Source organism: Saccopteryx leptura, chromosome 3 (genome assembly GCF_036850995.1).
Source record: "Saccopteryx leptura isolate mSacLep1 chromosome 3, mSacLep1_pri_phased_curated, whole genome shotgun sequence".
Classification (NCBI taxonomy): Eukaryota; Metazoa; Chordata; class Mammalia; order Chiroptera; family Emballonuridae; genus Saccopteryx; species Saccopteryx leptura.
The window spans coordinates 245,306,310-245,326,977 of NC_089505.1; the positions used below are offsets into that span (position 1 = coordinate 245,306,310).

Genomic DNA, 20,668 nt, shown 5'->3' on the forward strand with positions numbered 1-20,668 from the left:
CGGGCCGCCAGCTCCGCACCCGCGCTCCCGCCGCCGCGCCGCCTCGCCCTCTGTGCCCGCTCCGGGGGTGCAGCGGTGGCTCTGGGGCTAAAGGCACGCCGCCCGGGGCAGCCCAGGGACGCTGGGCTCGGGCCTCTCCACTCGCCTCGGCCGGGGAGCCTTCCCCCTCGCCCCCAAAGTTTCTGGGTTCGTTGGAATTTTTGGATTCAGGATTTTTTTCTTTTTTTTTTCCACTTAGGAATTTGAGGGGAAAACTTTTGACCAGTCGATCGCACTTTCTTTCTGCTACCCCCCCCCTTTTTTTTTTCTGAGCAGGGGAAGGGGGCTTACAAGAGAGGCTCCCGCTGGACAAAGTTTTCCAAAGTTTTCCGAGTGTGATGGTTGCGGGGAGCGCTAATCCACCAGCTTGATTCACGGCTTCATCTCACCACCCCGCGAGCAGCCCTTAAGTCCGCTATAAGGGAAAAAACAAACAAACAAACAAACAAAGTTACACTCCGAGTCGCCTCGTGTCTCCTCTCTCTCTCTTCTAGGCAAAATTTTTTTTCTTCCGCTCTCCGCTCCCCTCGAAGCCTCCACTCCCCTTCCCTCGGCCCCTTCCTCCTTCTCTGTTTCGGCTGGAGGTGCCAGGACCCCCGGCCGCAGTCTCCCCTCCCCCGCCGCTCCCGTCCCTTGCCACCCAGCCCTCCCCTCCCCCGCCGCGGCCGGCACAGCCAATCCCCCGAGCGGCCGCCAACATGCTCTTTGAGGGCTTGGAGCTGGTGTCGGCGCTGGCCACCCTAGCCGCGTGCCTGGTGTCGGTGACGCTGCTGCTGGCCGTGTCGCAGCAGCTGTGGCAGCTGCGCTGGGCTGCCACCCGTGACAAGAGCTGCAAGCTGCCCATACCCAAGGGCTCCATGGGCTTCCCGCTCATCGGAGAGACCGGCCACTGGCTGCTACAGGTAAGGGCGCAATCCTTCCGCTGCTCTCCGAAGTCCGCTAACGCGAGCGCCGGGCCGATGGTGCCGCGGCCCGGCCAGGGGGCGCCGGGAGCCTGAGGGCACCGGTCCCCGCCCCGCCCCTTCCCTCCTATCCCCCGGCGGCTCCCGGGCTTCCCCTGCCCGCCCGCGGCGTGGCTCGGTGCTCCCTGGCGCGGGGGGCGCAGGTTCACGGGGCCGATCGGAGAGGTCCCGGACTCGAGAGGGCTCCCGGGACAGACTCTGCACCGCAGGGTCCTCAGCACGAGTGCGTGAGGCGTCCGCTTTCGCCTCTCCTTCGCCCTCCAGGTCCCAGTCGCCGCGGCTCCCTGGGCTTTGGCGGTGTCATTGGGACCCGAAAATTGAGTCGGGGAGAGGAGGAGGGGGCCAGTGGCAGCCAGAATTGTCTTTTTAAGTCCCGGGCTGTGTTCCCGCCACGTCGTCGGCTGCGCCAGGTACAACTACCCTGGGCCACGGTCCGAGAAAATATGTGTTTTGTGGTGGGAGAGGAAGAAGGTGACCCAAAGAAAATGAGAAATCTGAGACCCGAGGGCTCTCTGCTTTCGGGGAAAGGGTCTATTTACTTACTGGGTGAGGACAGGGTAGCATGGGAGAGAAACTTGGGAGCGGTGTGTGTGTTTGTTGTTGGACACCGCACTCCCAACACCGCTGGTGATAATGGGGTGGCTCGTCGGAAGCTGGACCCAGGTAGGTAATGGGGCGATTAACCTGGAATTAAACCCATCGAGTGCTAGACAAGCTCTTCTGCAGCTTGATACACACTCGGTTTTCTTTCTTAATGTGTGTTGGGGGCACTCTGGGTTTACCGCGGGAGGTGTGTTGTGTGCGCGTGTACACGAGTTTTGTCCCGCTGATGCTGACGACGGTTTGGATAGGGATGAACGTCCTGAAACGGGCAACCCCGGCAGGGAGAGGTGGGAGGTGGGAGGGGAGCTCAGAGACTTGTGGGTTTAGAAGTGGGAAAGTTTGGCTTGAAATGAACAGACGCGTGCAATCCGTTCGCACACACTTATACCCCGCTGGGCGCCAAGTGTCAACGGATCTGGGGCGGAGTAGGGGACCTCAGGTTCCTCTGCCCCGTGGTCTTCCCAAGTCCCGGAGTCAGCCCATTTCTTTGTGGGGGAGGGTTGTTCTTACAACTGGTGGGGTTCACTTCAACCAAAGGGACTACCCCCAGTAAAGAAATCCCCGAAGCCTATCCCGTGCCACCACACTTAAAGGGTTAACTGCAGCGGTGGTCTAGGCTTTTGGCCGAGAATTTAGGAAATAAAATAACTCACATGGGCATCGGCTCCTACCTCGTTAGAGCCAATCTGCAGAATCCGCGGTCTGTCACCGCCCCCCCTCCCGTTTCCTGACCTTTCTCTGCCCCCCCAATATGTCCCTCTGACCTTTTCTCCGAGTCCCACAAGGACCCTTAGGGTTCAGCGTCCAACCGGCGCGGAAGATGGGCAGGAGGAAGCAGGCCCACGCCTCCCCATCCATTTGCCCTTGGGGCCCTAGGCTCTGCGTAGGGAGGAATATGGGGGGGGGGGGAATGCCTGCAGAGGGGCGCCTAAGGGGTTAATGGGAACCTTCTGAATCCCAGCTTTATTTTTTCGGAGTCATTTATCAGATTTTACGGGGGGACCTCCAAGGGCTCTCCGTTTCCACCATGCGCCATCTAAACAGAGCCCAGGGCTAAAAATACAACATTTTTGTATAAATTGGACTCGCGGCCCGAGCGGCCGCCCCTATGAAAGTCCTCTTTGTGAAGACCGTGGAAACGGCGGACAAATAACTCTTTATTAATGCCACAAAAAACGCACTTTAATTATAGTTAGGCAGATCAGAGGCGGGGGGGGGGGGGGCGGGAGAGAGGCGGCGACGACCTCGGAAAATTCACAGCCCAACTTTTGTGTCGAAAGAAAAGAAAAACAGAGGAAAAGAAGGAGAGGAGAGACGGAGAGTCAGACTGAGCGAGCGAGACGGGTATAGCAGACGGAGGGAGGGAACCCCGCTCCTCACCCCCCCTTTGTCGCACCTCCACCCTCTCCTAGATTTCTCTTAAAGGGGTAGACGCCGTCTAGGTCAGCGCAGGGTGGGGGTTGTCCTCCCCGACCCGCTAACCGGGGAGTGGGACGGCGTCCCCGCGGACCAGCCCCCCTCCTAGAGGCGCGGGCGCTCTAAGCTCGCTCCTTGTCGCGCGCCGGGGCCGAAGGCGCATGTGGAAAAGAGATTAGTACTCTGGGTTCTGCAGAGTCACTTTTCGGCAGTGCTGGGGTGTGTGCACACATCTAGCTAGAGAATACTTTTCCGTGGAAGAAAGAAAAGTGAGGGGGGTACCAACCGGGAAACGGGGAAGCCAAGTTGTACCTTTAGGAGTGCATGACCCCTGGAACCTGGTGCCCGCATTCTCACTATTGTTGGCGGGCGAGCGGGACAGCTGGACAGGTGGCGCTCCTCCCCTTCTCACCCAGTGCTGTCTTGGCAGAAGAAGGGTTAATATGGGGTGGGGTAGCAAGAGCCTACGTCAAAGGTGAGCGGGACGCCCCTGCCCCCGCCTCTCCGCGGTCCCCTCGGTTTCCGGTACCCTCGAGGGGCCGGCCCCGCCAGCTCCGGCGAGCGGCGGGTCGGGGCCGGGGCCTAGCTCTCCTCGGCTAGCGCCGCCGCTGCCGGGGATCCGATTACCTGCGACGGCAGCCCGCCCCGGCCCCGCCCCGCCCCGCGGGAAGCGACTTCCTCCGCGCTCCCGCTTCAAACTCGAGAGCAGCGACGCGAGTCCTTCTTAGTTATTTCCAGGGCAAATTGCATTAGGAAAATCTCGGCCCTCAGATCCTGACCAGACTCTGCAGAGCCCTTAGAGGGCCACCGAGTCCCTTCGCTGTCCGCATCCGAGAACCCAGGAAACCCCCGCCCGCAAGTGTAGTGCCTGCCTCCGGGCACCGACCGCTCACCACTATAAATAATCTTTGGCCTGCGGCCACCCCGAGGGGTCTCGCCAGCCCGTGGCCGGGAGCCTGGAAATATTTATTCTGAGAGACTTTGGAGTGCGAGGCGGAGGAATTGGGGGGTGCTTGGGTGATTGGTGGAGGCTCTAGCTTCGGGTCCCGCCGTCCGGAATACCTTTTCCTTACCGCAAGTGCTTACTAAAAACTCTCGCAGGGTGCCCCTGGGCCTCCCGCCTCCTTGCATTATTTATTATCCTCTGGGCCCTACTTCCCGGTTCTTGTGTATGCTATGAAAAATAAAACCTGCGCGCGCGCGCGCGCGTGTGTGTAGTAAGAGCAGGGAACTGGTGCCCCGGGTGGTGTCCTCCACCCCTCCCCCCGCCGCCCCTTGAGCCTGGGCCTCCGGGAAGTATCATCCTGAGATGTGCACACTGAAAAGGTCTCCCTTGTGGCTCCCTCAGGGTTCTGGCTTCCAGTCTTCGCGGAGGGAGAAGTATGGGAATGTGTTCAAGACGCACTTGCTGGGACGGCCGCTGATCCGCGTGACAGGCGCGGAGAACGTGCGCAAGATCCTCATGGGTGAGCATCACCTCGTGAGCACCGAGTGGCCGCGCAGTACACGCATGCTGCTGGGCCCGAACACCGTGGCCAACTCCATTGGCGACATCCACCGCAACAAGCGCAAGGTAAGAGCTTTAACCAAGGGTCCCGCAACCGTGCTCTGACCCTCTTCTTCCTTGCCCCACCCCTCGGGATAAGGAGTTCTCGGAGCCCTGGAAACATATCCACCCGAATTGTGATCCTGCTTGCACACTATATTGGAGGTTTCCCCTGCCTAGACGGCTCTGATCCCAGATCTAGGGCCTGTACAGGCTTCTTCTGGATCGACCCCCTTGCTGGTCCACTGCTGTTTGAGTGGTTGTTTCACAGAACTTGAACGAGAGGGAATTGAGGCATCTAACGCCTGTGCTCATCGTGCTCCCAAAAACAGTAAAAAGGAGAGGGTGGAGGGTGGCCAGAGGCCTCATTTTAAACGTTTTATTTATTTATTTATTTATTTATTTATTTATTTGGGGGGGGGGAGAGGCAAGGAGAGCATCAACTCCCATATGTGCGTTGATCAGGCAAGCCCAGGGTTTTTAACCAACAACCTCAGCATTCCAGGCCGACGCTTTTATCCACTGCACCACCACAGGTCAGGCCCCTGAGGCTTCATTTTAGAATGATAACGACGGATCATTCTTAAATCAAAACCTAGCCTTCCTGCCACTGGTTGCTTTAATGTCGACTCGGGGAGGCGCGGAGGGCTGGGGCACCTTGTGGGCAGTGATTACAGGGCCTGTCTGGAAGGGGAGAGGTGAAATTTGGGCTACAATGTGCATGGGTCTGGACAGTGGGGGAAGGGCAATGGGTGGGAGAGCAGCCGAGGCGCGGCGCGGGATCAAAGCACAACCACCCCCTCCCACAAAGAGGAAGAGAAAGTGGGTGTTTATCCTGTGGATTTCCCGAGCGCCTGGAAGAGGCGCGAAGGAGGAGAGCCAACGCGCACGGAGCGAGCCCCCCCCCCCCCTCCCAGGGCTGAGCCGAAGCCGCTGCAGTCGCAGTGGCTCGGAGCGCGGGCGGCACGTGCTGTTTGAACTGCAGTAACCCGAAAGCTGAGCCGCCGCCGCCGCCGGGTGGGAGCCGGCCTGCGGGTTTAAAGCGTCCAGAAGTGGGTGGGGGAGACTGCAAGACCTCTCCTTCCGTTTTTTTCCTTGGGTCAGAGGACTCACCCAGGTTTGAAACCTGAAGGAAACCGCGAGGCAGTCTCTGATATCTGGGAAGATTAGTAGAGCCCAGGAGAGGCGACGGGGCAATTATGCACAGCCTCTCTGCCAGAATTCTGCGTGTGAGTTGGTCTTGGGAACGAAGGAATTCATCTTATAGCATTTGATGTCTTCTGAATGGCCTGTGAAGAGTAGTTCTCTGTAGCAGACAAAAGGAGGAAAAATCGCATGGAGTGGATTGGTCTGCACATACCCCCAACGCCCCTCCTCCCATAAAACATGTATTTTAGGGGCTGGGAAGGAACTCCTAAAATTGGCTCTCCTATCTGCCTCACTAAAGCAGGAATCAGCAAACAGGGCCTCAGATCAGACTGAAGGCGGGTGCCCTGGGAGTGGCTGGGAGGGGGCTGCCTTATCAGGAATGGTGGCTTTTCAAATATCTTGAACACTTTTTTTTCTTAGTCTTTGTGACTCCACCAAAACCTTGTCTCAAATAATGAGGAGAGCCAGGTACTCAGAAATCCAACTGAATGTGAAAACTTCTCATTTTATTTTTATAGAGGCTTTGACAAGAAAGTAATCATTTTTCCCTTCTCACACTGAGACTCAGGTTGAGAGACTTCAAATCTGGAGACAAAGCAAAGGCAGGTGGAGCCTTCAACATTCCTCCATGAGAAGAGGTGTTCCTGGGCCCCCAAGCAGAGCACTGCTCAGTCCTGCCCACCCAGGACTGCCAGAAGAAAGAGGCTGGGGTGGAAGGGAATGCTGGGAGGAAGAAGGCTTGGTCAAGATCTGAATGTGAGACCCTGGGGATGCAGAAAGCTTCTGGGTGAGGCTGTTGCTTTGTGGCTCCACCCACCCTCTGCTTGCCTTGGCCTTGGGCCTCCAGGTGGGGAGGGCCTGCCTGGAAAGCCCCAAGGTTTTGGCCTACATTCTTCATTTGGGAAGAGTGGAAGAGGAAGCAAATGACATAAAATGACCAATGTCGGAGAAATACAGGGAAAGGAGAGGAAGGGCTGGGGTAAGACAAGGGAGGGGGCAGAATCTGGGGACCCCACTGGGGCATAATGGGGCACGTTTGCCCTGTAAGTCCCATGAGCAGCAGCCAGAACACAGTTCATCCTGACACTGACTTGGGAACCAATGTTCAGTGGTTCAACAACCCTCCTTTTGTGTGTACTAGTTGTATGCTCGCTATGTGATTCACGTACATGTGGTTCTCTAGTAAGTATGTTGATAAAAGGGTCCTTCTCTCAAATCTCTGTAATTGGTGTTCTATGAACTTAAGTTCACTGAACTAATAGAAGGCCTTGGGTTAGGTAAAAACAGAAAAGCTGGAAACTTGGTCCTTGCCTTCAAGAAGTGGAGTCTAGCCATAGAGACGACAAGAGAATAATCAGAGGCATGTGTTGGTCTTGGAGAGAATGGCCAATCTGCTGGACCCAGTGCCCAGTGGACCTAATGTGGCCAGGGCAGGAGCTGTAGATACCACTCACACTTCCTTATTCAGCCCAGGCTGCAGTTAAGGATGTGGCTGGAGAGTGGGCTGCTGGGCCAGGCCCAGGCCTGGTTAGGATGCATTCTCAAGAAGTGAGGCCCAGGTGTGCTGGGGCCCAGATGGCGGGGGAACTAGGAGCGTCACTGTTTCCACCGGGGCGGGTGACCCGCCCCTTCTCTGGGAGGTCTGACCAGATGTGCTGGGAAGGGGCTCCTCATAGCCATCACTGCATCCAGGTGTTTGCCCTAACTGCCCTGGTTGTTTAGGGCCAAGAGAGGTGGGGTTGCCAGGGAGAAAATACAGTCTTGCCTAGTCTAAAAGAGTCTTTTCCGAAAGCCAGACCTGTGTCCCAGTAGCCACCACCAAACTCTGTCTCTTCTCCTTGTTACCCCTTCCTGCCCTGGGGTGACTCTGAATGATGGAAGAGAGACCCTGACCCTTTCCTTTTTTTGTGCAGAGAAGCTGGGGTGTTGTCTTGGAAGGATGGATAGAGTCTGGTAGGGATGACCAGGGAAAGAATTGGCAGAGACGTGGAGGAGTTGGGAATGCCGTAGTTCTTGAAGCTCCCAGTGCCCAGCCCCACATAGCAGGATCAGGCATTTCCTCTTTTCCTTCAGAGACAGAGCTGGGCCTCTTTGCACCAAGGAGCCAGAAGCTTCAGCAGACAGACCTCAGACTGTGGCCTTCCCAGAACTTGGAGAGCATTTCAGGGGATGCACTTAACCTAGGGCCCTTGGACTGGTGGACCCAGCAGTAGTCTTGTTCCTGCTACCCAGATCCCTGGCTCAAGGACTTCTGTGCCAGAGGCTGAGGTGGATCAAGAACTCCCTAGGCTTTGGAGGCAGGGATTAAGAGACCCCCACTGCCTCTCACTGACTTGTCTTTGGGCCCTATCTGGGGTGGGGATGGGGATTAGGCTCAGGATTCCTGCACTCTTCTCAGAAACTCTGTGTGTCCTGGGTTTCTGTTAGGATGGAGAAGCCAGGAGGTGCTTCAGTACAGAGCCAGAGGGCCTGTGGTTGCAGGGTCCTGGGGAGGCCAGGTAGAACTATCTTTAGGTGTCCTTCAGATTGGTGCATAGCCTCTGACTTTAGAGTCATGTCCACCAGGCTCAGCTTAGGGCAGAAGTTCCCACCTGCACTGAATTGGAAGGTGAGTGGCATGGCCAGCTGTTACTGTGAGAAACCCCAGCATAGACCTTTGCTCTACTAGCTGAAGTCCTTCACCCAAAAGTTACTATAGCACCAGCTGGTGGGCACAGGAGCCATTGAGGGGGCAGGTGGCAGGAGCGGATGTCTCTGAAGGTCAGTGAGGGAGGGAACCCACAGCCAGCCACCAGGGCGCCTGGGAGAGGGTGCCTCCCTCTGCATGCTTTTGTGCCAAACAGTGGGAGGGTGGGTTGGCTAGGAGTGGGGGCTACACCCTCCCTTTCCCTCCTTTCTGTGTCCTTCTCCCAGGGTAGGGTGGGGTCTGAGCCTGTGATATTAATGTGTTTGCTCACTCTAGCAGCCTTGGGAGACAAGTATGGCCTTGGTGGGTGAGAAGGGGCCGGGCTTGGCTGGGGTCTGCTCTGGCTCTGAGCCCCTTATGCCACCGATGTATCCATTCCAGGTTCCCCAGGCAGAAGGGTACGGTTGGGGGCGTGTCTCCCAGGGCTGAGAAATGCTGAGAGTAAAACAGAGTAACCAGAACAGCTGGCCTTGCCCTTAGAATGAACTTGGGCCAGAAAGGAGGGTCCCCTCAGGGTTCTTGGATAAATTCAGAGCCCCCAGGATGGGTAGAAGGCCACTTTATGTGGCTAGGAGTGGTGGGAGGCAGGGGGTTTAGGGATCCTGGTGGGTGTGGCCAGTCATGCCTTGGACTGTGACCTTAGAAGGTCCTTTCCCTTTGGGTCTTAGCTTTCTGAGGGGGTTTTACTGTGGCTGGAAGAAAAATGAGTGGGCAAATTTTTTCATATTCTGTGGCTCTGCCAAGTACTGCCCTCCTATCCCCCACTGGGGGTGTGTGTGTGTGTGTGTGTGTGTGTGTGTGTAAGAGTTAGAGGAGCTGATTAGAGCTGGAGCAAATAGGAGACAGGTACTCTGTTTCCATTGATGCTGGGACCCAGAGGGCATGTGCAGGCTGGGAGGTCTGGGCCAGCTCCTCCCAACCAGAGGGGCTGAGTAGGGACTGGCTCAGGAGGCAGCCAGGGTGAAGTCGAGGCCCAATGGATATGCCAGGCAGCTGGGAAGATGACGTCCTCTCTTGTCCTCCCTCTTACTTGAGAACACACCTTGGCGTCACCTCTGCGCTGTGCGGACAGCTGCCCTGGTGGCTGACTGCCCTCTGTTATTCTTTCCACCCCGCAGGCCACGGCTCCAGTGGCTTGGCGGGCTGGCCTGCCTGGGCCCCCACCCTCCCGGGCAGCCACTTCCATTCCTCCCAGTCTGAGTCACTGGCCCAGGGAGTGGGTTCCCTCTCTGACTCTTCTATCTCCCAAGGCTTCCCAACCGTCTTATCTGTCTGTCTATCCATAGCAGTCAGCAGAGAAGGGGGAGGTCATTGGGTCAATCAGCATGCAAGGCCATGGGGGTTCAGTGAGTGAGTCCCAGAGGCACTGGGTGAGAGGCAGTATAGGGAGGCAGGGGGAGGATTTGTAAAACTGATTATAGGGAATTGGAGCCTAGACAAACCACTTGGTGGCCCTCTCTAACCTCCCCTTCCAACTTATTGTGGAATCATCTCCTATTCAGGGAAAAGAGAGAATCAGGGATGTGGGCTCTTGAGCCAGTAACACAGGTAGGGGGAGGGTTTCCGAGCACATCTTACAGGCAGGAGCCCACCCTGCCCAGACTATGCCCGAGGTTCCCAGGTCCTCGATCCTCTGTCCTTGTTCTCCCAGCAGCAACCCTAGTGGAAAGTCCATACCTGCTATTCCCTCTGCAGGGCTCTGCCTGGGCCAGGGCTGGTTCCAGATGACCTTTGTGCGGCATTCTTGGCTCACGCTTGGGAATTCCAGTGGAAGCCCCAGAGGGGGACAAAGCAGCCTGGCTTCTGTTACTATTGTGGTCAGGGAAGGCAGCTCTGGGGACCGGGAACACTTCCCCTCTTCACACAGAGCGGCTCCACCGGGCACTTTCCCACGTGCCCGAAGCCTGCCCCCGCCTGCCCCATCACAGCCTCCCTTTGCCCTGGCCAGCACCTCCGCCTCCTCCTCCGGCCCTGCATGGTGGGCGTGGTTTCTGGGCTGCCTCTACTTCCGGAAGTGCCCGTGTTGTTAACCTTGGGCACAGACCCAGGGATGAGGCCCTGGAGTTTTCCCGGTGCCTGGGAGGCCCCTGTGCCTATGGAACAGCTGGGCCAGAGGCAGGCACATGGATTTGGTGATTCTGAGTAAAGTGCCTTGGTCCCGGTGTGTCTGAAATCTGCCTCTGCTTGGCTTGTCATCTGGGGGTGGGGGGGTGGGGGTTCTGAGGAGAATCGTGGGGCTTTCAGGTAAAAAAGGATTCCAGCCTGACCAGGCAGAGGCGCAGTGGATAGAGCGTCGGACTAGGGTGCGGAGGACCCAGGTTCGAGACCCCGTGGTCGCCAGCTTGAGTGTGGGCTCATCTGGTTTGAGCAAAGCTCACCAGCTTGGACCCAAGGTCGCTGGCTTGAGCAAGGGGTTACTCGGTCTGCTGTAGCCCCACGGTCAAGGCACATATGAGAAAGCAATCAATGAACAACTAAGGTGCCGCAATGAAGAACTGATGCTTCTCATCTCTCTCCCTTCCTGTCTGTCCCTATCTGTCTCTCTCTCTCTGACTCTCCCTGTCTCTGCCATAAAAAAAAAGGACTCCAGAACATCCTGTTAGATTTTTTGATGCGTCAAGATAAGAGGCTGGGATTCTCTTTTCAGAAGCCCCAGCCCTAGGGGTTCTGTAGGTACAAAGTGCTGTGGGCTTTCTGGGGTCATTCCAACTTCTAACCTTGCTCAGGACTGCTTCTGACCTAGAGGTGAGGTGTGGACTGTTTGCCCTTGGAGTCCCTCTGCTGAGTCCGAAGTCTCCTTGGGTCCACCCTGCCCTCCTTGACCTGAGGGCTTGAGAAGGAGCTATTTAGGTGCCTGTCACTAGAGGGCGCAGGGAATGTAACCTTTGGGGCAGGGTAGGGCTTGTCAGTACATCTAGTCTGGCCACTCTTGGGTTGCACTGGGGACCCTGAGAGCTCTCCTTTTGATAACCCTGAAATGGCCCCTCCTGGGCCACTGTAGCCCATGTAGAAGTGTATGAGTGGGGGCCTGGCAGGCATTTACCAGGTCACTCGTGCAGTGCCAGACTCGGGGCTTCTTAGAGGGTACAGCATCTACTTAGGGATGTATGGATACTGCTGTGTATGTGCTGTGTACATTGAAAGGAAAAGGCGGTCATTGGTTTAACCTCACCATGTTATAGATGAGGAAACCAAGCCTAGGAGGTGACTTGGCCATGATCACACTGTAAGTTGGTGGATGATCTGGGGGGTCTCTGGGCACTCAGCCTGCCTTTTTTTCACCACCCACTGCACCTTAGAGCCCAGCTGGCTTTGACTGGGGCCAGTTCTGGTCAGTGTGGCCTCTGCCTTATTGCCCCCTTCACATGCCTAACTTTGGCCCAGGTTTCCCTTGCTCTGGTGGCCCTGGCCAGCCCCTGCCTCCCTACCCTTCATGACAGTACCCCCCCCCCCCCCAGTCTGTCTTAGGGTGGCTGACTCAGGGGCAGGGAGGGCCTACCTGCCCCTGCTTTTCCCCAGCTGCAGCCTTCCCCGAGGCCTGCTAGCCACAGTTATCTTTCCGTTTTCCGATAGGCCTGGTTGTCTCCTATGTGCCACTTCTGCTCACCCTGTGGGCTCCTGACTGTCCCGTCAGGCCTCTTGGTTGGTTGGTGTTGGACTCTGGGGACAGAGTCCCCACTCCTACCCCATAAGTTTTTTTGACCAAGAGCTAAACCTGGAATCCAAAGGACATCAGGGTGGAGGGCTGAGGCAGATAAAGGCATTGCCTTTATCTATAACCTGTGAAAGAACGTGGCAGTTGAAGTCCCCCGTGGAAATAACCGAGACACTAAACTGAGCAGAGCAAGGTGTGAGTGACCCGTCCAGGCCTGGGCTGCCCATGGCCACTCTCATCGTCCTTCTACCTTTCAGTTGTCCCCTAGTAGCAGGAGCAGCCCCAAACAGTGCCGGCTTCTCCGCCCCTCACCGGCGGCCTCCTTCCCTCCTCCCTCCCTCTGCCCACCGGGAATTTCGGAATGAAAGTGCTATTGTGAACGCCTGGCTGGGCCACTGAAGGGCCAGCACTGTTATTTCTGCAAACCAGCCCTCCCATTAGCCATGCAGGGCCGAGGCCAGGAAAATGTTACCTTTTCCTCCTCGAGCTGACTGCAGGGGAAATTCTCACATTTACAGTTTGTGCGGTGGTTGTGTTTGGGGGGCAGGAGGGGCGGGCGGGCGCGTGTGTGTGGTTTGCATGGAGCAGGGTGGGGGGGGGGCTGGGGGAATATTTGTCTCCTTTCACTGCACTGCCCCTCCTCCCCCTTCCCCATGACCTTCCCTTTGGTGCTGGTGGGAGGGCACCCCCCTTCTGCTCCAGACTCAAGGAGGGGGAATGAGGCTTGTCGGTTACTAGTGAGACCCACAGGCCATCAGTAAGTAAACTAACATCCTCCCCTTGCCTGTGCACTGTGGCGGCCACGTGGTGTGCAGGGGCATCTGAATGAGGAGAGACAGAAGGGGTTGCGGAGGCATCAGAAGAACTGAAAGCAGGGGTGGTGGCAACAGGGACTCACTGGTTACTTAAAATGGACCAGGAGATGCAAGGACTTAAAAGGGCTTCTGGTTGCGTCTGTGAACTTTTGGGGTGGAAAACCGTGTCCCCATCATCCTGCCTCCAGACCTGGCCACACTGAAGACATTTTGTTGGCACAGCTGTTTACAAATTCTTTAAGTGGTTCCCAGGGATTGAGAGCAAATTTGGATATCAGGAAGTCCTACTTGCAGTCTAGCCTCAGACTCTCTTGTTCTCCCGTCAACTACTACTTTCCACCTCTTCCTTGTTCCACCTCTCTTGGGCAGTTCTGCCCTGTGGCCTGTGAATTTGGGAATGGGTCACTGCAGTGGAGAGCTGCCTTCCCTCCAGCCCTCTCTGTGTTTCCCCCTGGCTGGTGCAGTCACATCACCCGTAGACCTGTTGGCAGCCAGACTGCCCGGTCCCCAGGGCTTTGCTGTTGTTTGGAGCCCATGCTTTTCTGGGGTCAAGACAAGATGATAGCAGGTCACCCTGTGAGTGATGTGGAAGGTCTTGACTTTGAATAAAAATACTTATGAACTATGTTTTAATCCTGTTTTTCCCCTCCCACCCTCCACCAAGGCCCAGGCAGTAGGGGGTTCAGAACAAGGGAACCAGCGAGGGGACTCTGTCTGCGGATAGAAGGGGAGCCCGGTCAGGGTGAGGACCGGGAGTTTTCCCCAGTTGCAGTCAGAGGACCTGAGCTTCAGCCAGGCCCCCAGGAGCCTGTGGGCAGCCAGAGCCCATCTGATCAGCTTGCCCGCCTCTCTGCCCTCCAGGTATTCTCCAAGATCTTCAGCCATGAGGCTCTGGAGAGCTACCTGCCCAAGATCCAGCTGGTGATCCAGGACACACTGCGCGCTTGGAGTAGCCGCCCCGAGGCCATCAACGTGTACCAGGAGGCGCAGAAGCTGACCTTCCGCATGGCCATCCGTGTGCTCCTGGGCTTCAGCATCCCTGAGGAGGACCTTGGGCACCTCTTCGAGGTCTACCAGCAGTTCGTGGAGAATGTCTTCTCCCTGCCTGTTGACTTGCCCTTTAGTGGTTACCGGAGGGTGAGCACTGAGGGCATGGGAGGAGAGGAGATGGGCATTCATGAACCCACCCTGAGGGAGGGGCGCCTGGCTGATCGCTGAGACAGTCACCAGACACACAGACAGTCGGAGGGTGGAGTGAGCCTTCACTGAGGGTCTCTGTGGCTGAGAGGGGAAGTTCTCACAGGGATTCCCTACCTTGCCTCACCTTAGGAGGAGGCTCTTGGTGGCCTTGCCCTTCCGCTTGGGTGACAAGGTGGTCCCCTTCTCCCTCCAGGGCATTCAGGCACGACAGACCCTCCAAAAGGGCCTGGAAAAGGCCATCCGGGAGAAGCTACAGTGCACAAAGGGCAAGGACTATTCGGACGCGATGGACATCCTCATTGAGAGCAGCAAGGAGCACGGGAAGGAGATGACCATGCAGGAGCTAAAGGTAGGGGCCTCCCCCGCGGGCGGCTCCAGTGCCCCGCACGCCACGCTGAGACTGCCCCTGGGTGGGGTGGCCCTGGCTTTTTCCACATGATCTGGTCCCCTTTCACAGGGACTGTTTCTTAGCAGCTTCTGTGGCCATCCCTGCGCTGTGTTGGGGGCTAAACCAGAAGAGAGACCATGTCATGCCTGCCGCACACACCATCTGGCGGGAGGACGAGAAGCACCCATGATGGGTGCATGGAGCTTCTCCTCCTATCCCAGATGACATATGAGCACTCAGTCCTCATGGTGAATGGGTCCCCAAGACCATGGGCCCCAGGCTCTCCACCTCGCCCATGGTCTAATCCACCAGTTTGGAAAAGATGTGAAGACCAGGCCCTTAACAACCTCTGAACCGACCCATTGTCAGTGGTGTTTGTCAATCCCTCTTCCCTTCCCCCACTGTCTTCACTATTTCAGTGCATTTTAGTGGTCCCAGTAACCATGGAAGGTCACCTAGGGAAACTCAGACCAGAAGGGAAAGCCACCTGCTCGAGGCCAGCCCAGTCCTTGGGGAAGAGCTGGGGAGGTTTGGATCTAACTCGGGTCTCCTATCCCACCAGCCTTTTCAAGTTGGTGGCATTTGACACCCTCCCAGCCTGCCTGGCATTGGCAAAGCCCAGTTGGGCTACTGGCACCAAGAGTGTTCACACTGGGCTGGAAGAAGGGCTCCTCCCCACCCTTATTTTAGGGTGGGCATTCCATCTGAGAGGGGATCCGTTAGCTTTTCCTCATTCAGACTCTGCTGCCCACTCACTTGCCAGGTGCCACAGAGACACGCCAGACTCTCCCCACGCCCCCCACCCTGCTTCCCCTCTTCTAGCTTCAGTTTGCATCTTGGGGATGCAGGAAGGAGCCCAATGGCTTTCCCATTTCACAAGAAGCTTTTGATTCATAGGTGGTGCCATGGCAAGTCAGGAACACAGGTCTCTGCACTCTCCTTTCTGCACCTGACCCACCTCTGTAAAACGCAGGGCTTGGAACGAGATGACCTGCTGGGACCTTCCCATCAGGCACCCATGAGCCAGGTGTCTCATGGGTGTGGCCACAGACTGCCTCCCAAACCCTGACATCCTCCTGGAGGAAGGAGCTGGAGCTGGGAAGGTTGGGGTTTCGGCCCGGAATCCCCACCCCACTCGCCTGCATAGTGCCTGGCTCTTTAAGATTTTTTATTTATTTTTTCCTGTGAGCTACTACACTGATTAGGCTGCTGGGGCTCACTGCTCCAGGATCCAGCAGTGAGTGAGAAGGAGCCCCACCCCGGGGAACTTCCAGGCTAGTGCCTCCGCCCTGGGTTGCAGCACTTATATCTCTTGCTGAGCCAGGGGACTCACCCTTTGACCTGTGCCCATTGTGGCCCAAACGCCCCAGCAACACGAGTCTTGGAGGAAGTAGGCAGGACCCAGCAAGACGACTCTGGGGCATGGAGAACAGCGGCAGAGTAGGGCTGCCCCCAGGCTGGGCCTGCCTGGCTGAATCGGTCCCTAATGGTGCCTCTCATCTCCACGCTGCAGGATGGGACCCTGGAGCTGATCTTTGCCGCCTATGCCACCACCGCCAGCGCCAGCACCTCTCTCATCATGCAGCTGCTGAAGCACCCGGCTGTGCTGGAGAAGCTTCGGGAGGAGCTGCGGGCCCATGGCATCCTGCACAGCGGCGGCTGTCCCTGCGAGGGCACGCTGCGCCTTGAGACTCTGAGCGGACTGCACTACCTGGACTGTGTCATCAAGGAGGTCATGCGCCTCTTCACGCCCATTTCTGGCGGCTACCGCACAGTGCTGCAGACCTTCGAGCTTGACGTGAGGCTGGGCCCTCAGGGCTGGGCCTCAGGAGGCCCAGGGGGCACTGCCCTGGGCATGAGGGGCTGGCTGATGGGAAAGACCAGACTGCCCCTCAGGCTACCAGGCTACCTCAGTCTGTTGGGGAGACACCCCTTATCTTCAGGAAGCTTACAGTCTGACGGGAGAGATTCCCAAATATAGGCTCAGAGGAAGCCAGCTTGGGTATCATATATGAAATTGCATGTGAACATTCTATAAATAAGAGACTGGACTAAGATGCTGAGGGGTACTGGCCAAACTGAGGGCACCAGAGTAGGTGGCTCTAGGAACATCTGGGGGTGGGCTGGCAGGCAAGAAGTCCTGGGCCCTCTCAGATCTCCTTTGGCCCTCACCACCCCACCCCTCCCCATCTTGCCTCCAGGGTTTCCAGATCCCCAAAGGATGGAGTGTCATGTACAGCATCCGGGATACTCACGACACAGCACCCGTGTTCAAAGATGTGAATGTATTTGACCCCGACCGCTTCGGTCAGCCTCGGAGCGAAGACAAGGATGGCCGCTTCCATTACCTCCCCTTCGGCGGTGGTGTCCGGACCTGCCTGGGCAAGCACCTGGCCAAGCTGTTCCTGAAGGTGCTGGCAGTGGAGCTGGCCAGCACGAGCCGCTTTGAGCTGGCCACCCGGACCTTCCCCCGCATCACCTTGGTCCCAGTCCTGCATCCCGTGGACGGCCTTAGTGTCAAGTTCTTTGGCCTGGACTCCAACCAGAACAAGATCTTGCCAGAGACGGAGGCCATGCTAAGTGCCACGGTCTAACAGGGCCTGGCCCACACCCCTGCCTCAGCCCAGCTGGGCCCTGGGTGGGAGGCGAAGGAAGGGTAGAAACCTGTGTGTGGGAGGGGGCTGGAACCCGGGGAAGGGGGATCGGCCCCCATACCTTGCCCTCCCATTCTTCCTCCCTGGCAAACCCTATTCAAAGCCAAACGGGCCCCGTTCTTGCAGGGGATGGGGCCCTTCTCCTGGCTCCTGCTTCTCCCAGTCTCTCTCCAGTTCCCACCAGCTTAGCTCCTGGGACAAGGCATCGCCGGGGGCTCCGCATGCCTGTTACAGTGTTAAATGTCAGCTCATGCTGCAGCATTTGCTTGTGATGTTACCAACTGGTCCCTCCTCTCCCATTTCACTTGGACCCTTTTAGTTGAGGTCAAGTCACAAGATGTGGGCGTTGGGAGGAAGACGTGGCCGCTTCAGATCCCCTCCCCCGCTCGCCTCTGCTCAGGCTGAGGCACCCTTCCGGTGTTCGCCAAGGAGCAGCAGCCTGGTGCAGAACCCAGGTCACCTTGGTGGGGGCAGGAGCTGCAGCCGTCCTAGTGGGGTCCCACTCCTTTGCCAGTTTGGACATTTGAAATTACCTGTTGCTGCTACTTTTTCTTTCCTCTGACATTGGGGCAAAGGAGCTCCAGGCCCTGTGATTCCAGCATCCTCTCCGGTGGTCCTAGGTGTGCACACAGCACTGACATCCCCACCTTCCCACCAGGTGGCCTTGAGCCCACCCTGCTCCACTGTTAGACACACACCCAAGGCCCCTGGCTCATATTTATTCACTGATATAACCGGATCTTGGCGTCACTGGGGACTGGAATCGCACCTTCTCTGTCCCCTAGCTTCCATCCCAGTGGTCCCGGAAACCACTCCTGTGAGTGACCCAGCCCTTTCTGACTGAGGGTTGAGCAGCTCCCCCAGGGTCCAGTCCTTCTGTGGGTTCAACCTCAGCCACACTCCTGGGGTGACATCCAGCGCCTCTGCCTTGTCCCCTGGTGAAGATGGGGAAATGGCCCACTGCTTCCCTCCCTGCTCTGTCAACAATGGGGGTCTGGGGGCTGCCACCAACTCCTGCATGGTCACTGTTCTCCCCAGTGCCCCCCAACTTGGCTAGTGAGTATGGGGAAGGATACGGGTTCTTTGTTCTGACGGGGAGCGAGGGCCTCCCCCGTCCCTTCCTTAACTGTCACCCTTTGCCCTTGGAAAGGTGTGCTTGAAGTCCCTTCCCACCTCTATGCCACTGTCTGCTTAGCCCAGCTCAGGGGTGCGGGGACGAGATGAAAGCAAGGGGAGGTGAGCGAAGAAGGCAGCCCCTCCTCAGAGCTGGCTCAGCCTCGGCCCTGGTCCTGAGGCAGCTGCCGGAGAGAGGCTGCAGGGAGAGCTGAGGCAGGGGGTATGTGCGATTTGTCAGAAGTGATTTGCTTGAAATTGGCCAGTCAGGGGATGACTGGGGGAAAGAGGAGTAGCTTCTGCCACCAGCATTTTGAGTGTTGGCAATTTGGGATGCCCTCTGGGGCTGGTTTGGGGCCTTTGATGAGTCTTCAGCGATTTTGTCTGTTTTGGGATTTTTCTTTGCCTTTTGTGTTTCTGTATTGGATTTTGATGTTATCAAAGCAGTGAATCCTCTTCACAAGAAAATCAAAAACCCAGGAGAAGATGCAGGATGTTGATTCCCTTAATTGTCTGTAAGAGGTGGGCACTGTAGCCACTCAGTGGCCCCCTCTGATGGTGCTGAGCGTACGGATGGCAACCCCACTCTCGACCCGTTCGTGCCCACCTGGAGGTAGACTACAGGAATGGACTCACGCCCCACACTGTCCTCTAACCTGTGGTTCTCAAGTGTTTCACTTGCTTCCTACTTTTCCACTATTAAAAAACTGTGTAACACATTACTGGCAAAAAAAAAAAATAGACATTTAAAAAAATTAGTAAAATCTCTCTATCTCACCACATTCTGAAAAACAGGCAAAAATGTGTTAGGACTCATCAAAGTTTACAAAATAGCTTCATGGTGCACCAGAAGTGGTCACCCCCCCCCCCCAAAAAAAAAGCTAAGTGTCTGGAAGGTTTATGCACCTTCAAGTTAACTCAGCTGGCCCTGGACCACTCTGGGCAAACTGGGTTCAGACAGGAAGTCCACTGCGCCTGGCCTGGGTGGCGCTGGAGTGCTCTAGGGGGCCTCCGTGGCCCTTCCGCTAAGGCTAACCAGCTTGGAGGGGCAGAGAAAAGGCCGAGGAGGATCCCTGTGAGGGAAGAAAGAAGGATCATTTGCCTGCTGGGTCTCAAAGGTAACAATAAGAGAAATGAAGAAAGCTCTTGACTGGCTGACTGAAGGGTTGCAATGTCCACGTTCATCCATCTCCTCCATGCATCCATCTGTGTCTGTGTGCTGGTGTGTAGGTTTTAGAGACGTAGCATTAGATGGGTGATGTTTTCTCACTTACCATTCCTAACTATTGTAACTTGACATTAAAAAGACAAAACCCCACAAAACTTTTCCTGCCATGGGCTTGCAGATTGAAGCACTTTTGATGTTGGGCGCTGGCGTTTGTGTTCTGGGCAACATCCTGACCCTGCCCAGATTGCTATAATATTATTTTATACACAAAACTTTTTTTCATAAATGTTATAATTTTGTGTCTGTCTTTATAAACTATTATAAGTACTATTTTTGTTATAATTCAAAATATTTAGTATAAAGTTTTTGCTGTTAAATATTTGTTATTTAGTAAAATATGAATTTTTCTCTATTGTAAACATGGTTCAAAATATTAATATGTTTTATCACAGTTGTTTTAATATTGAAAAAGCACTTGTGTGATTTGTTTTGATATGAAACTGGTGCCGTGTGTGTTTTTGCTGTTATGTGGTCTTAATCTGTATATAATATTCCATGTTGCATATTAAAAAAAATGAATGTTGTGCATTTTGTGATTTTGAAAGTACTCAATGTGGCTCTTTTATAGGCTTCTGTAATAAACAGTGGGGACTCACCTCGTTTGGCTCTCTGGTCTCTCAGCCTCACTCACTGAAAGGGTTTCCCCGCCACCCATGTCCCCTCAGCAACACCCATCCCACCTGTCAGACAGGAAGTTCCTCCTGGAAACATTTGTCCTGTGAGGCCAACCTGCTGTTCCTTGTGGGTAGGCATGGAGAAGTTCATGATAGTGTCTTTCAACAAGTAGGCTCCCCTGGGGGGGACGATGTAGCTGGCCCCAGAGGCCTGTCGGGGGATGGGACAGCTGGAGCCAGCTCCCCTGGCAGAGCGTGGCCAGGACCGCCGGGGCTAGGCATCCTAGTGCTGGACATGACAACCCAGAGTGCTCAGGACCTGTCCTCAGAGTCCATCATGTTTACACTGATGTCCACAGCCACATGGCAAATTGAAGAGCAGAATTTGGTTCTCCTGACTCCCAACCTCATGTCATACGCACTTCTCAGACGCAGTTTCATGGAGCAAATAGATTCTCTGATTAAATAAGTTTGGAAGAGGCCCTGGCCGGTTGGCTCAGTGGTGGAGCGTCGGCCTGGCGTGCGGAAGTCCCGGGTTCGATTCCCAGCCAGGGCACACAGGAGAGGCACCCATCTGCTTCTCCACCCCTCCCCCTCTCC

General features: G+C 56.1%; 1 protein-coding gene and 1 long non-coding RNA gene across 3 annotated transcripts; one reads left to right on the plus strand and one right to left on the minus strand.

Annotated features, from left to right (window-relative positions):
* Positions 1-288: 288 nt before the first annotated feature.
* On the minus strand, positions 289-1,008 carry LOC136400800 (uncharacterized). 2 transcript variants are annotated; one of them, XR_010750397.1, is made up of 2 exons: positions 886-1,008; positions 289-454 (listed from the first exon to the last, which is right to left on the minus strand). It is a non-coding gene; the product is annotated as an uncharacterized lncRNA (long non-coding RNA). The 2 variants fall into 2 exon arrangements; XR_010750398.1 differs by having other exon boundaries at positions 792-899.
* CYP26B1 (cytochrome P450 family 26 subfamily B member 1) lies at positions 450-20,049 on the plus strand. The gene is made up of 6 exons (XM_066378008.1): positions 450-941; positions 4,369-4,593; positions 13,733-14,008; positions 14,265-14,420; positions 15,973-16,257; positions 16,661-20,049. The coding sequence occupies exons 1-6, from the start codon at positions 738-740 to the stop codon at positions 17,051-17,053; spliced, it is 1,539 nt and encodes a 512-aa protein (XP_066234105.1). The 5' UTR covers positions 450-737; the 3' UTR covers positions 17,054-20,049.
* Positions 20,050-20,668: the final 619 nt, after the last annotated feature.

Bases quoted from the DNA above. Each gene is read 5' to 3' on its own strand.
- CYP26B1 (XM_066378008.1), top strand. From the start codon at position 738: ATGCTCTTTGAGGGCTTGGAGCTGGTGTCGGCGCTGGCCACCCTAGCC. The intron at 942-4,368 runs GTAAGGGCGCAA...TGGCTCCCTCAG, and splicing joins CCGGCCACTGGCTGCTACAG to GGTTCTGGCTTCCAGTCTTC. The intron at 14,421-15,972 runs GTAGGGGCCTCC...TCCACGCTGCAG, and splicing joins TGACCATGCAGGAGCTAAAG to GATGGGACCCTGGAGCTGAT.